At 48.2% G+C, this 15953-nt stretch overlaps 1 protein-coding gene across 3 annotated transcripts; it reads left to right on the top strand.

Annotated features, from left to right (window-relative positions):
- The first annotated feature begins 197 nt into the window (after positions 1 to 197).
- LOC138390695 (NACHT domain- and WD repeat-containing protein 1-like) lies at positions 198 to 11889 on the top strand. 3 transcript variants are annotated; one of them, XR_011234571.1, is made up of 5 exons: positions 198 to 1609; positions 2817 to 2934; positions 4083 to 4241; positions 9990 to 10112; positions 11687 to 11889. XR_011234571.1 is itself a non-coding variant. In XM_069480162.1 (4 exons), the coding sequence occupies exons 1-3, from the start codon at positions 1544 to 1546 to the stop codon at positions 4205 to 4207; spliced, it is 309 nt and encodes a 102-aa protein (XP_069336263.1). In that variant the 5' UTR covers positions 198 to 1543; the 3' UTR covers positions 4208 to 4241; positions 6672 to 6874. The 3 variants fall into 3 exon arrangements, 1 of the variants encoding a protein (XP_069336263.1); XM_069480162.1 differs by lacking the exons at positions 9990 to 10112; positions 11687 to 11889 and adding an exon at positions 6672 to 6874; XR_011234572.1 differs by lacking the exons at positions 2817 to 2934; positions 9990 to 10112; positions 11687 to 11889 and adding an exon at positions 6672 to 6874.
- The last annotated feature ends 4064 nt before the right edge of the window (positions 11890 to 15953 follow it).

A 15953-nucleotide genomic window follows, 5' to 3' on the forward strand; every position in this document is an offset into this window, starting at 1 on the left:
CCCATGAGCGGCGGGACGTGGTTGGTGGTGGCGGTGGCGGGTGGGGCCGAATCTCTAGGAAGGGGCGTGGCTTTTATGGCTCTCCAACCCGTGACGCGCTCGGCGTTACTTCCAGCCCCTCCCCTCCGGAACCCGGAAGTCGGAGGCGGGGCGGGCGGTCTTGCTGGCTGGCGTCCGGCCGGGGACCTGGCCGGCGACCGGCAGCGCGCGGCGGCCGAGGCCCAGTTAAGTTCCAGGCGGCCGCGGGTTGGGGATTCGAGCTCCCAGGGCGCATTTAGGGGCTGCAAAGAAGAGAGGGACCGAGCCCTGAGAGCAACCGGGATGCCACAGCGGGATCCAGGGAGCGGGAAGGAGCCTGGGGGTCGCGGGGAGGTTGCTGGGAACGTAGTGGAAGCGAGAAGTAGAAGAAAGTTGGTTGGGATGGGGGCTGGTGAGGGAGTTTGCGGGCGTGGAAGGGGTGAGTCTTGTGGTTTTGAGCAGCTTCTGCGAAGAGGACGTGGCTTAGGTGGTAATTGGGGGGTCGCAGGAAAAGGGGTTGGGGGAGGCAAGGAGGTGGGGTTGAGAGGCCCCGGCTGGAAGTGGGGCGTGGGCTGATGGGGGAACAGCTGGGGAGCGGTGGGGAGAAGGGCTACAGGACCGGTCTGGGGGCGTCTAGCCGCGCGATTTAAGCGCCAGAGGAAGGGCGCCTGGCACCCAGTGGGTGGTCAATAAATTCAAGAGGTTCTGAACCCACTGATGTGGCAGCCGACTACTGGGAAGGGAGGAAATAGGGCTGGAAGGGAAGAAAGGGTTAGAAGTCATGGCAAGAACTGAGGGAGATCCAGGGAGGGCCTGGAGAGGAGGACAGAGAAGGAAAGGGCTAGAATGACCCCATGCAGATGTTTCGGTGCAGCTGTGGAGATTCCATTGCCCCATCTCTCTTGATTCTTCTCCTTCCTGACTTCACACCCAACAGCTGGGTGACCCAGGCAAGTCCCAGCACCCTCTGTTGCGGTCTCCTGGTCTTGGAAACTGCACCACTCTCTTCTTAAAACTGGCTGGATTCTGGGGTCCCAGGGAGCAAGGAAGGAGCCTCAGGGCTTGCAGTGGGGCCGGAACTGTGTTTCAGGAGGGAGGGAGCCCGTGTGCACTCACCTGAGTGTGCAGGGCTGTCACCTCCGCGGAGTTGCATTCTTGGACTTACGTGGGTAAAACGACATACAGGAAATCTGTCCCCAGGCGGCCGTGAGCTCGGTCCTGGAGAGGCTGAGCAGCTGCGTGCCCTCCCTTCTTTCCTGTGCACCCTATAGTCCTGGGGTCTTTAAGGGAAGACCTCTCTGTGCCTCTTTGTCTGAGGTGGCAGCTGGTGGGGACACTGTGCTTTGCAGCCAGAGGGTCCCAGCTCCACCTTCCTGAGTTCATTTTTGGTCTTCAGGTCTCTAGAGTCTTAAGGTGTCCAGGAGCAGCTAGCGGGAGGTGACCTGGCAACTGGAGAGTTATTTCACCGTCTGACGGGTCTGACTCTGGCTCTGGCAAGGGCTTCGGGTTGTTTTTATCGGCATTAATGTGTCTCCTTTCCCGACTGCAGGGATCTTTGTCTGGGAGCTGCCAGAAGTGCTGGGGAGCCCAGGTTTGTGTCTGGTTTATTATAGCTGGTTCAGGAGGCAAATCTGGATAGTTCGGATATAAAGACAGTCACAGGGATGTAACCACCGGTTCCACTTCCAAAATGCTCTGGCTTTTATGAAAGGTGGCTTTGGGCCTTGCTTGCCCGAGGGCACGATTACAGCCCACAGTCTTGCCTGCCGCAGACACGACTATGGACTTGCCCTGGCCAAGACACTCTGATGATCATGTCTGGAATCTTCTGATCCCAGGGCCCCGGTATTGCCTCCTCCCTGCTCTAGGTGTGTGGCTAGGCAGGGTCTCATGTGCTGGAGGTCCTGGCCTTGGTCAAGCCTCTGCCTGTTTCTGCGCCTGCAAAATGAATGGCTTGGCCTCCATCAGCGTTTCTTGACCTTGAAACCCAACCCCTCTCAGTAACATTCTTGTCTCCAGTACACACGCCACCTGGACTTTATACAGCCCCCGACTCTCAGTTCTTTGCTACAGTGGTTCTACTTTTATACGACTCTCCATGCAACAGTTTGTATGCAAGAACCATGTTTGACAATTTCTTTATCTTCCAAGTAGGAAATCATGGTGTGGAATGAGTGACTCAGAGACCCTCTTCTATGTGCCTAGCGCCCCTGCGGTCTCAGCCTCCTCCTGTCCCCCAAGTACATAGTCTGACCCTCTTTCTGGTCTCCCAGTTTCGGGACCTCTTGTCCCAGTTCATCCTCCCAAGGAATGCTCTGACAATCCAACCGGATCATGCCTCTCCTCTAACACCTTCTATACCTCCCCAGTGCTCTCTATCTTGAGGTAGACCTCCAGCCTGATGTTCACCTTTAGGACCTGCCACCTAAAACCTCCCCAATCTCATTCCCTGCTGTGATCCTCTACCCTGCCTTCTACATTAATAATTCATTCCTGGCGTTCTGTTCCTTTGCCCTGGAATGCATTGTTTTCTGACACATTCACCAGACAGACTCCTACTTGTCCTCTGAGGCCCAGCTCCAATGCCCCCACCTTCAGGAAACCTTCCCTATTTCCCCAGGAAGTGTCACGCACCACCCCCTTGGATTCTCCTCTCCCCAAATCCCCTCCCCTACCCGGGCCCTGGCCATGGGGGACGAAGGGTATGTTGGTCTGCCATTGTGTCACCATGCCCTCCAGCACTGTCGGGCCTGGCCCATGTTTGTTTCCAAGCTGCAGCCTCCCTTCTCCCCTGCCAGGTGGCCCCGCAGCCCCTGTGGTTCTCGGACACGGTTGCGAACATGCGGAAGCTGGAGGAGTTGCCCTATCACCTGCTCCACTTGGGCCGCTGGGAGGAGCTGAAGCAGGAGGTGCTGGGTAAGGGCTGCCCCATCTCAGAGGGCATCGGGCCACACAGGAGGCCCAGGGAGACATGGGCAAACGTGGACATCCTGGGCTCCTCTTAAGGCAGAGGTTCTCGCAAGAGACCATTCTGCACCTGGGGACGCTTGACAGTGTCTGCAGACAGTTTTGCTTGTCGCGCCTGGGGGAGAGGGGCTACTGGAATCTAATGAGTGGAGGCCCGGGACGCTGCTCAGCATCCCACAGTGCACAGGACACCCCACTGCAGAGAATGATCTGGCCCCAGATGTTGAGAGTGCAGAGGGTGAGAAACCCTGCCTCAGCACGAGAGACCCTGTCTGTCTGTCTGTCCATTTGTCCTTCCGTACATCTATCCATCCACCCATCCATCCTCCTATCTGTCCGTCCATCCATCCAACTGCCCATCCATCTTCCTATCTGTACATCCATCCTTCCATCCATCAGCCCATCCATCTATCCATCCATCCATCCAACTATCAATCCATCCATGTGTCCTTCCATACATCTGTCCATCTGCCCATCCATCTTCCTGTCTGTACATCCATCCATCAGTCCATCCATCCATCCATCTATCTATCAATCCATCCATCTGTCCTTCCATACATCTATCCATCCACTCTTATATCTTCCCATCTGTCCATCCATCCATCCATCTACCCACCCATCCATCTTCCTGTCTGTCCATCCTTCCATCCTTCTACCCACCCATCTATCTTCCTGTCTGTTCATCCATCCGTCTATCCCCCCATCCATCTTTGTATCTGTTCATCACCCATCTATCCATCCATCTATTCACCCATCCATCCATCCATCCACCTGCCCACTAATCCATCCCTGTGATTCTCAACCAAGGGAGACTTTGCCCCCCAGGGACACTTGGCAATGTCTGCAGACATGTTTGACTGTCACCCTCGGGGGCAGGGGTGCTACTGGCTCCTTGCGGGTGGAGGCCAGCCTTGCTGCTCTACATCCCACGATGCACAGTTCAGCCCCCGCACACACACATCCCAGAGAATCATCCAGCCCCAACGTCAGTACTGCGGAGCTTGACCCTGGATGAATTGGGGAGGTGATTCTCTGCCCCCTGGATGAACTGCAGGTGGGTGTGTCCTTCCCACATTCTCCCCCGTTTTGCTCTGCAGGCAGCATGAGCTGGATTTCTTGCCAGGGCATCTCCGGGGACACTGAGGACCTGCTGGATGATTTCGACCTGTGTGCCCCTTACCTGGACTGTCCTGAGGTCAGCCTGGTCTGTGAAGCCCTCTAGCTCTGCCGCCCGGCCGTGGAGCTCCAAGGCATGGGTGAGTCTGCACAGCCTGGCCAGGGGGCGGGGCTGCCCTGCACCGACCTCTAGAAACCCACTCTGCTGCCTGAGCTGTGAGGGGGATTGTCATTAAACCTCTCACCTTTCCCGGTGAAACCTGTAGGTTTTCTTCTAGCGCTTCTAGAATTTTGAACTGAACCTGGGAGAGCAGTGCCCTCACCTCACCCTGGGCCGGCACCTTTCTCTGGAAAGGGCCAGACAGGAAATATCTCAAGCAGAATTGAGGAAATTGTGTACATACTTATGTAATGAGAGAAAACAAAGTTCCCACGTATTTGTATTGATGGAATTCAAAATATAATAATAATGACAGCAGAATTTAGGGTTGAAAGTTGATGTTTCCTGTCATTCAGTCCATTGCAAACACATGGCTGTAGAAACTTTTATTTTTGAGACAGGGTCTCACTCTTTTGCCCTGGGAAGAGTGCAGTGGTGTCATCATAGCTCACTGTAGCCTCACATTCCTGGGCTCAAGCGATCCTCCTGCCTCAGCCTCCTGAGTAGCTGGCACTACAGGTGCCTGCCAAGATACCCAACTAATTTTTCTGTTCTTAGTAGAGATGGGGGGAGCGGGGGAGGGGGGTCTCGAACTCCTGAGCTCTAGTGATCCTCCCGCCTTGGCCTCCCAGAGTGCTGGGATTGCAGGTGTAAGCCACTGTATCCCACAGGAATCATTTTGGACCAGAGCCCCTCTTCTTACTGGCTGTGTGAACTTGTGCAAGTTGCTTAACCTCTGTGCCTCAGTTTTCCTCTTTTTAAACTTGGAATAATAATTGCGATATCTCTAGTAAGCAGAAAACTGCTCCCCTAAAAGGTATATAGTCCTACCTTGGTATCCATGGGGGATGAGTTCTAGGTTCCCTGTGGATACTAAAATCCGTGGACACCCAAGTCTCTGATATAAATAATGTAGTATTTGCATATAACCTACACACATCCTCCTGCACACTTTAAATCCCTCTAGATTATTTAAAGTGCTTAATACAATATAAACAGTATGTACATAGTTGTGATACTATATTGTTTAGGGAATCCTGACAAAAGTCTGTACATGTTCAGTACAAGTGCAATTTTTTTATATTTTTTAAAAATTCTTTAACATTTCATTATCAGGATTCAAATTTTTAAAAAAATTATTTTGGTCCATGGTTGGTTGAATCCATGGATGCAGAACTCACAGATACGGACCGTGTCTCACAGGGCTGACCGTATTACTTCCCCATTGCTGCAACCTGTGATTATTACCTTGCATGACAAAAGATGTAATTAAAGTAAAGATTAATTAAAGATCTTATTAGCTGGGCGTGATGTGGTGGTGCACACCTGTAGTCCCAACTGCTTGGGAGGCTGGGGTGGGAGGATCACTTGAGCCCAGGAGTTAGAGGCTGCAGTGAGCTCTGATCGTGCCATTGCATTTCAGCCTGGGCGACAGAGCAAGAGTCTGTCTCCAAAACTGAAAGGAAATGAAACAAAATGAAATGAAATGAGATAAAATGAAATGAAATGTAAAAACACACACAAAAAATGTGAAATCACAACTGTGATACAACCTGAGCTGGGGGCGAGGTGGGGATAGGAGGTTGGGGCTGCAGAGTGCTTCTTACAGAAGTGACCTTTGGGCTAAGCTGAGGACGAGGGGTTGGTTGTGTGACACAAAGTAGCAAATGTCAGAGACCATGTGTGCTCATGGCCACTTGCTGGCATAATTTCACGAAGTTCCTGACTCTGTGAGGACGTGCAGCTCTCTGAAAAAATGCTTTGAAGACAAAATACAATAGAGCCGGGGGCCCCCATGTCTCTTGCTGAGTCACTTTATTCCTTAAAAGATAAATGAATGTGGCCTTGGCTTTTTTCTACACAAAAAATAACATCTGACGGGGTTAATGAATATGCTCCTGTGATCTAAAATCAGATGCACTCTTATATCCAAACCTTGATGTGCTGCTGCTGGAATGTAACTTCTGAGGAAGTCTGATGTGATTTTGCACGTCCTAAACCTCCACCACCTGGGCTGAAACACTGTCCCGGAGCTGTGTGATTGAACCCGTCTGAACGGCTGCTCCCGGGCTACAGGTCTCGGTTTATAGTCCTCAGTAAGACTTCTGAGTAAAACTAACTGGAACTCTTTAAAAGCTTTATTTCCCCCCCTCCTTAGTCAACAGTTGCTATGAGAAAGGGGGAAGATGGGAGAGTGTTCCAGGCAGAGGGAACAGCATGTGCAAAGGCCCTGAGGCTGGAGACCGCCAGGTTCTTGAAGTAGGGGTGAGGGCGTCTGAATGGCAGAGGAGGCAGGAGAGGATGGCAGGGGCCAGCACCCAAGGTGTTGGGTTTTGTCTTCTGTCCGGAAGCCCCTGCAGAGTGTGGGGACTCAACCCAGGTGACTTAACTGACATCCCCTTTGTTGTAGAGCGGAGCCTGCTGTACACGGAACTCCTGGCCAGACTCTATTTCTTCGCCCCCTCACATAAACACTGGTGGGGCCGCTGTGCCAGCAGGCCCAGAACTGGTTCCGGGTGTGCCCACACCCTGTGCTGGTGCCCCTTGGAGGAACCCTCCAGCCCCTGGGAGGACCCCTTGGGGCGACCCTGACTGGATGTCACAAAGGTGAGTCTCCCCAGCACAGCAAAAGTCCTGCCAGGCCCCTGCTTGCCTGGAGGCAGTGGCTGGCAGGGGTTTGGGGGCTGCTCTCTGGGGCTCCCCTCTGCCAGTGGGAAGTCCCCGAGGGTGCCATCAGGGCCTGCCCCTGCTGTCTCATGCAGAATCGGCTCTCTCTGCGCCCCAGGGACTTTAGATGACTGGTGTAAATACTGCTAACGAGCCTGCAGCTGGAGGATGCCTCCTACCTTCCCATCGCCAGGAGCTTAGCACCCACCTTGCAGGTAGTCTCTGCAGCCGAAAGGCTCATGTTAGGAAGGGTGGGAGTTAGCACTTGACGCCCGGCTGGCCCCTGAGCGGCTGATGGAACTGTAACTGCTCCTGGGGCCCCGGGATGTCAGAGAGAGAAGACTTAGTTTTTGCCTCCCATTTGTTATCCATTTTTTTCTTTCATTGACCCCATACATTCATCCATCCAACTACCCACCCACCCTTGCATCTATGCATCCATCCACCCACCCTCCCACCCTTCCATTCATCCCTTGACCCTTCCTTCCATTCATCTATCCACCCACCCTTCCATCCATCCATCCACTCGCCCTTCTATTCATCCATCCATCCATCTACTCACTCACCCTTCTATTCATCCATCCATCCAACCACCTGCCCTTCCTTCCATCCATCCATTCATCCATCCATCTACCCACCCACCCTCCCATCCATCCATTCATCCCTTAACCAACCTACCTACCTTCCTTCCTTCCTTCCCTCCCTCCTTCCTTCCATTCATCTATCCACCCGTTAGTTATCTATGCTTCCATTCATCTTTCTACTCATATATCCTCTCATATATCTACCCCTCTGCCCACTTACCCTTCCATTTTCCTCATCCAGCCATCTTCCATCCACTCACTTACCCCTTCACCCATCCATGCACTCAGCCATTCATCAGCTTGCCTGCCATCTAGAAACTGATTCATCCATCTGCCTGCCTACCAACCTGTCCATTCACCCACCCACTCATCTCACCAGCCACCTGTCTCTCCACCTCCATTCGCCCATCCCTTTATCTGCCCATCCACGGTCTCTCACATTAATTGTGAGACCACTGAATACAATTAGCTTGGGGTTCACATGTCAGAGTCATTACTATGCAGGCTCTTTCTGTACCACATGACCTGGTAGCCAAAGCTGCTCCCTAAGCACATTAGTTCCAAAATAGAAATTCTGAGAGATGCTAAGTACAATGCATGGAGAACGTGACATAGGGGCAGCCCCTAGAGTGCCGTGTTGAGAAGGATTCTGAGATGGAAGCTGGTTTAGTGGGAAAGTGTGTGTGTTTGTTAGGATATAGGTTCAGATGTTGTAACAAAGGCTGAAATAGCAGTGGCATAAATAAATAGGAGTTTATTTCTCTCTCATGTAACAATTCAAGCAAAAACAGATGTAAAATGGAGTCTGTAGGGTGTCTGGGACTCATATTCCTTCAATTTGGTTGCTCTGACATTTTCAGTGTGGAGCTGTTCTCATTGGCCCAAGGTGGCTGCGCTAGCTCTTACCATCACGATGGCATTCCAGCAAGCAGGAAGTGGGAAGGAGGAGTGGATGGCAGGCTCCTTCCTTTTGAACACGTGACCTAGAAGTAGAGTGGATCGTTTCTGCTCCTGTCTCATTGGCTAGAATGTGGATATCGACAACTATAAGGGAGCCTTGGAGATCCAGTCTTTATGTGGATAACCATGTACTCAGCTAAAACCTTTGGGCTTTGGGGTTTTATTACTAAAGGTCAAATGATAGAATGGCTATGGGGCCTCAAATCACATATAGTGCTGTGATCAATTAGTGATGTCCGCCATGGCACAGGCCTAGGAAGCTACAGCTTGGAGTGATGATTTTGTCATCTTCACGGCAGGGAAATGTTTTGTGCTTCAGACTCCCTGTGCCCCACCATACATCCTCTAGTCACATTGAAGTTAATAAAGTTCCTACCTGCTCTGGGCTTCAGTTTGTTCAAGGAAGAGTTTAAGTTAATTATTTCCAAGGTCACACAGTGAGTGTGACAAGAAAAAAAGAAACAGAAAAACAAGAAAAGAAAACAAATCCCATCTGCTCATTTTCCGTCTCAGTGAGGTGGGAACAAAACCCTGGATTCTCAGAGCTGGCTCTGATTTAACACTCCCTGTGCCATTTAACATATGGGGATACTGAGGCACAGAGAAGGAAAAGGACTTCCTGTGCTTACTCAGTGACAGTCAGAAAGTCTGGTTTCTTAATATCTGGACTGATGTTTTCTTTAATATAATGTGACTCCTCTTTCTCTCTCCAGTGATGTTTTAACCAAAATCCACCCAGCAGAGAGCCTTGGGCTGTTGTTTGCCCAAACTACTGGCAAATAATTTTTCCTTATGACCTTTATTTTTTCATGCAGGTCAAATTCAAAGAGAAGTCAGAAGCAGGGTCCTCATTCTCAACCAATATAATCCACCCCTGCTTTTTTTTTTAGAGACAGAGGAACAGGGTCTCACTATGTTGCCCAGGCTGGTCTTGAACTCCTGTGCTCAAGCCATCCTCCCAAAGTGCCAGGATTACAGGCGTGAGCCACTGTGCCTGGCCTATATTTCTATTTTTAGGTCGTATCCAATTATGACAGGGTTTCTCAACCATGGCACTGTTGACGTCTGGGGCTGGATCCTTCTCTGTGGTGGGGGTGTCCTGTGCATTATGGGGTGTTGAGCAGCATCCTTGGCCTCCACTCACCAGATGCCAGTAGCACCCTTGTCCCCAGTTGTGGCACCCCAAAATGTCTCCAGACACCAACGTGTGTCCCCTGGGGACAGAATCACCCCTGGGTGAGAGCCGCCAGACTAGACAGACAATTATGACTGAGCTGCGGTTCAGTCCTTTTTGCTACCTAAGAGTAACATAAGTATCACAGGCAGCCCAGAGTTTGAATCTGGGCATCTGACTGCACTGACTTTGCCATCCTAGCTGTGTGGCTTTGAGCAAGGGACTGAATCTGTCCATGCCTCAGTTTTCTTATCTGTGAAGTGGGGGCTTATTAGAGAAGCCTGTGGCTGAGCACTTGGACATGGGATCTGAGGTTATTCCTGTTGTCTCTGCGTGGCTGCAGGCATCACTGCCATGGTGTGGGGTGTGGAGGAGATGCTGCTGGTGGTTGGCACCCAGGATGGCACCGTGGCTCTGTGGGACATGGAAGAGCAGCAGGTGATGCACATTCTAACTGGACACACAGGTGAGGCTTGAGAAGTGGGGTTTATGGTCAGCTTATTTCTAGTGTTCCACAGGGAACAGTCCCTCCCTAGAACCCCCTCCCCCACAGATTCACTTCTCTGTATCAAAACTCTGGCCTTTGTTCCTGCATCAGTTAGCTAGAGCTGCATAACAAACCACCCCAAAACACAGTGGCTTCAAACAAGCTGTTTCTTCAGCTCGCCTTCTGAGAATTGGCAATTCAGGCTGGGCTCAGCTGGGCAGTTCTGCTGCTCATGCATCTACAGTCAGCTAGCGATGCTCTGGGAGCCGGCTGAATCGAAATGTTTTCAGCTGAGACAACTTGGCTCTGCTCCACATGTTCCCTCATCTTTCAGCAGCCTAGCCCTGGCAAAGGCAGGGTTTCCAGAAAACAAGTAGAAGTTCACAAGATCTCTTAAGGCCCAGACTTGGAACTGGCACCCTGTCACATTCTATTGGCCAAAGGAAGTCGCAAGAACAGTCCAGAGTGAATGAGTAGGGAAATAGGCTTCATCTTTTGATGGGAGGAGCTACGAGGTCACATCACCAAGGGTATGGATCAGGGAGGGTAAAGAATTGTGGTCCTTTTTTGCCATTTGTCTACCTCAGACCCTTAGCAAGACTTTTCATTTCTGCATAGTTCCTCTACAGATATGGTATTTATTTAGTCAATTATTAAGTGCCTACTGTATACAAAACCCAGTTATAGGTGCTAAAGAGAGAGTAGGATAGACAAGTATTCATCTTTAAAGATATATCTCAAGGGTCTTCCCTTTGGGAGGGAGGCTTCCCAAAGCAGAGTTGAAAACTGGCTCCCTGAGTGGCATCCCGTAGCTTGAAAGTACATAAGACCACATTGGCATTTATGACTCACAGGTATTTGTTGACTCTGTTACTATTCGTTGAGAGTAGGGGGTATGTTTTAATCAACATACTCAATGCTTATAAGTTTAAAAAAACTTTATTTGTTTAAAAAATAAAGCAAACAGGGTCAAACCACGGAATACCAGCTTTAGAAAGAATCTAGCGCAGCATCTTCATTTAATTAAAAAAGGGTAAGGATGAGAAAGGACTAAAAAGTTGAACTAAATTCCTACTAAATAGGATTTATTCAATTTTTTAAAAAATGTAAAGGGGTGCCCCCTAAAGCTCTGTCACCAAGATAATTCATTTTAGTTTTAATTTTTTTATCTTTATTTTTTAGAGACAGAGTCTCACTACGTTGCCCAGGCTGATCTCAAACCCTTGGGCTCAAGCGATCCTCCTGTCTCAGCCCCCACAGTAGCTGGGACTACAGGCGTGTGCCACTGCATCTGGCTAATTTTCTATTTTTTATAGAGATGGGGTCTCGCTCTAGCTCAGGCTGGTCTTGAACTCCTGACCTCAAGCAATCCTCCCGCCTTGGTCTCTTAGAGTGCTGCGATTACAGGCCTGAGCCACCATGCCCAGCCTCCATTGACTTTTTTTAGCAACTTTATTGAGGTATGACTTATGTACCATAATTTGCCTGTTGTAAATGTACAATTCAATGATTTTTTAGTAAATTCACTGAGTTGTGCAATCACCACCATCGAGGTTTGGAACATCTGTCTCACCCCAAGAAGAAGACTCCTGCCCCTCTGGGTTAATCCCCAGTCCCAGCCCCTGGCAGCTACGATCTGCTTTCTGTCTCTACGGATCTGCTTGTTCTGGACATTTCATATAAATGGAATCGCGGGATATGTTGTTACTGTATTTGGCATCTTTCACTTACCATAATGTGTTGGAATTCATCCATATTGTTGTGTGTATCAATAATTTGTTACTTTTCATTGCTGAGTAGTATTCCATTGTCTAAATTAACCATGGTTTGTTTATCCATTCATCAGTCTATGGATGGATATTTACATTGTTTCCAGTTTTCAGCTATTATAAATAATACTGTTATGATCCATCAATTTTTTTTTAAGACAGAGTCTCACTCTGTCACCCTGGCTAGAGTGCAGTGGCATCATCATAGCTCACAGCAACCTCAAACTCCTGGGCTCAAGCAATCCTCCTGCCTCAGCCTCCCAACTAGCTGGGACTACAGGTGTGAGCCACCACGCCTGGCTAATTATTTTATTTTTAGTAGAGAAGGGGTCTCGCTGTTGCTCAGGCTGTTCTTGAACACCTGACCTCATACAGTCCTCTCACCTAGGCCTCCCAGAGTGTTAGGTTTATAGCCGTGAGCCACCGTACCCGGCCGAATCTCTTTTTACTGTGATCAATATTTTTTCTTTCTGTTGAATATTTCCAATGAGTGGGAATCTTGAATGGGAGAGTATGAACATTTCTGTGGGTTTTAAAAAGTGTTATCTTACTGCTTTCTGAGCAGTCTGTAGCAGATTAAAACATTCCCCAATCCAAAAGCTGCCAGCATTAAATGTTTTCATTTTACCTTTTTTTTCTTGGGGTGGGGGTGGCATAGATACTGATAACATATTAATATCTATCAAATCAGATTCCCTTCATTTTATTATCAGAATCACTATTTTCCCATAGGTCTGTTCAATACTTGTATTTCTTTTTGTGTGAACCATCTGTTCATGACCTGGCCCTATTTTCCAATGGTGATCTTGATTTATGTTTTTTAAATTCAGCAAACTCTTATTATTTATAATCAGAAAAACTCAGTAATTGATTTTTTGAAAAAAAAAAGGCCCCCCAAAACCTCATAGATATATGTAATATGGAAAGTGAAAGTTTCCTGTCTCGTGATGGCATGCTAGAACTGGATTATACTGGCTCAGAAGAGATGATTGTGGAATTTTCAGGAATCTTGTGAGGCGGGTGTCAAACACCACCATCATTAAACAGTAAATGATAAAAACTTAGTTAATACACTATATTGAAAGAAGGTAATAAGTACGCAAAATGCATCACTTTCTAATTACTTTGTCACACTTTACCATTCCGTGTGCACTTGGCTGTTGTATCCATGTGGAGGAGAGAGTGTGTGTGCTGCTGAGTGTCTCTTCCCAACTCCACATTCAATGACACCACGTTAGTGGCTTGAAATCAACCACCGTGAGAATATTTACACCATGGAAACTGGCAAACACTACAAATCACCGCAAAGCACCCCTCGTAGAGGGCCAGGTGTTAAACATTTACCAGCCTATTGTTGTTTTAACTTCCCTTAGGGGGTGTTTAGTTCATATTTCTTCAGATTAAATATATATATAAAATATGTATTCATATAAGCTTTTGCAACTTGTTTTTTTTTTTCAATTAACATCAAATATTTTACCTCTTTCCACATCATATATATATATATAGTAGGTCCTCACTTAACATCATTGATAGGTTCTTGGAAACTCTGACTTGAAATAAAACAACATACAGTTTAAATAACATCAGATAACATAATTTCATTCAACATTGTTATAACATTAATGAGGAAAAAATTTGTTTTTTTACTACATAGATGTTTATTGAAAAACAGTGCATACAATTGGTGTGCTATTAAAATTTTGATTAGAAGTATTATGTTCTATATACTTTTTTGCAACTTCCTCTTTTATTTATTTGTATAGTCTTTCTAAATTGGAGTTCTATGTAAAAACTCGGTCCTACAGAAAATAATTTGAGCAACTACCTTCTCAGTAGCTAGCTCCATTCTAGATGCATAGCAAAGAATCAATTCATTTCACATAATGGATGCCTGAGCAGTAGGATTTAATTCTCACAGAACCCTAGTGGAGAAAGGATAAAGAGAAACTTATACACGTACACATGTATTAAAATATCCAATGAGCATTGTTTTTAATAGCCAAAAAATGTAGAAGAAATATATATTCATAAGAAAGCTGAATAAATGAGCAGTAACAATAACAGTACTTCATAGCCTGTAATCCCAGCAATTTGGGAGGCCGAAGTGGGAGGATCACTGAGGCCAGGAGGTTGAGACCACCATGGGCAACATAGTAAGATCCCATCTCTACAAATAATTTAAAAAATTAGCTGGGCGTGGTGGTGCACGCCTGTGGTCCCAGGTACTCAAGAGGCTGAGGCAGGAGGATCACTTGAGCCCAGGAGTTTGAGACCCGCCTGAGCAATATAGCAGGACCTGGTCTCAAAAATAAAATCAAATAAAAATGCAGGCACTATTCTTAGCTCACAGGCATACAAAAAGAGGCAGCAGGTTGGTGTTGGCCCCTGGGCTGTAGTTTGCCAATCCCTGTTCTTGGAGAATCTCCTAAATTACTGGGCTTCACTTTATTATCTTTGAAATAGGAGTTATCATCCTTGCCAAATAGTCACAGAGAGAGAGTGGGCCAGGTTCGAGGATAGGGAGGGATGATTTTGTACACAGATGAGTCAGGCCACACAATCTCAGCTGTTAGGTTCTTCCAGTCTAGCGGGAAAGAGGGACAATTAGGTAGCCACGAGAAATTTTGGTTGGTGTTATGACAAGACAAAAATAAGGGGCTCTGCTACTTGGGAGGCTGAGGTAGGAGGATCCCTTGAGCCCAGGAGTTTGAGGCCAGTCTGGGCAACATGGCAAGACCCCATCTCAAAAAAAAAAGGGGGGGGCCTGGGCATGGTGGCTTACACCAGTAATCCTAGTACTCTGGGAGACCAAGGTGGGAGGACCACTTGAGGTCAGGAGTTTGAGACCAGCCTGAGCAAGAGTGAGACCCCGTCTCTACAAAAAATAGAAAAATTAGGGAGGCATGATGGCACATGCCTGTAGTCCCAGCTCCTCGGGAGGCTGAGGCAGGAGAATCACTTGAGCCCAGGAGTTGGAGGCTGCAGTGAGCTATGATGACACCACTGCACTCCACACTCCAGCCTGAGTGACAGAGCAAGACCTTGTCTCTAAAAAGAAAGAATGAAAAAGAAAAAGAAAATTAATTAAATAAAAATAAAATCAGCAAAGGGAAGGGATGCATGCAACAGAGATCAGGAGACCCTAGGTATGTGAGCTTCTGGTTCTCCTCTCAAAGCGCAGTCATGTGGACAGCTCTTAATTCTCCCAGCAACAGTGTGCGACAATACGCATGGTGCACTGCCTACCAGCGAAGCTCCCCTGAGCTTTGGTATCCAGGGTTTTGGCCAGGAGTCGGTCACATAGACATGGCTGACTGTCCTTGCTCCAGGGCGGCCAGCGGGGGCTTCCCTTAGCCTACAGCCCCTCCATAGGTAAAGGTGATACCATGTGTCCCAAAGCTCCCACCATAAATCACTTCGTTACTATGTGGTGTAACCCAAACCCTCCAGGTAAGCAAACCCTTCTTATCAGACAGCACATTCCAAGTGCTCAGAGGTCACCTCCCAGAGTAGGTCAAGGCCAAACCTTTCACGTGCAGCGTGTGGTCAAGCCAGGCCTGCTGAGAATCTTTCTGTGCACAAGAATGTAATGCAGATATCCTTGTACAGTAGACGTGTGTCATCAGACGGTTGCTAAAATGAGATGATGTATGTGAAGCACATAGCATAGCGACTCATGAGAGTTACTGTCATAATAGTAGCTAATACTTGGGTGGTTACAATGTGTCAGAACCTGTCCTAAGGGATTTGCAGGTGTTAACTCTTTTACTTCTCAACAATAGCCCAGGGAGGTAGGCACTGTCATCATTCTCATTGATAGATGCAGAAACTAAAGCACAGAGAAGTTAAGTAACTTGCCTGAGGTCACACAGCTGTAAGTGGAGGGGCTGGGGTTTGAACCCAGAGTCTGGCTTGACTCCACGCTCTCAAACACGATGCTTCCCTGCATCAGAACATCTGTTTATTCACCAATATGCTGTTTCTGAATATCTGGAAGAATTGATGGCGCAGCTATCTTACAAGCAAATAGTGCCTGTGACAGGGCAGG

The sequence above is a fragment of the Eulemur rufifrons genome, chromosome 2, assembly GCF_041146395.1.
Source record: "Eulemur rufifrons isolate Redbay chromosome 2, OSU_ERuf_1, whole genome shotgun sequence".
Taxonomy (NCBI): Eukaryota; Metazoa; Chordata; class Mammalia; order Primates; family Lemuridae; genus Eulemur; species Eulemur rufifrons.

Bases quoted from the DNA above. Each gene is read 5' to 3' on its own strand.
- LOC138390695 (XM_069480162.1), top strand. From the start codon at position 1,544: ATGTGTCTCCTTTCCCGACTGCAGGGATCTTTGTCTGGGAGCTGCCAG. The intron at 1,610-2,816 runs GTTTGTGTCTGG...CTCCCCTGCCAG, and splicing joins AGAAGTGCTGGGGAGCCCAG to GTGGCCCCGCAGCCCCTGTG. The intron at 2,935-4,082 runs GTAAGGGCTGCC...TTTGCTCTGCAG, and splicing joins GCTGAAGCAGGAGGTGCTGG to GCAGCATGAGCTGGATTTCT.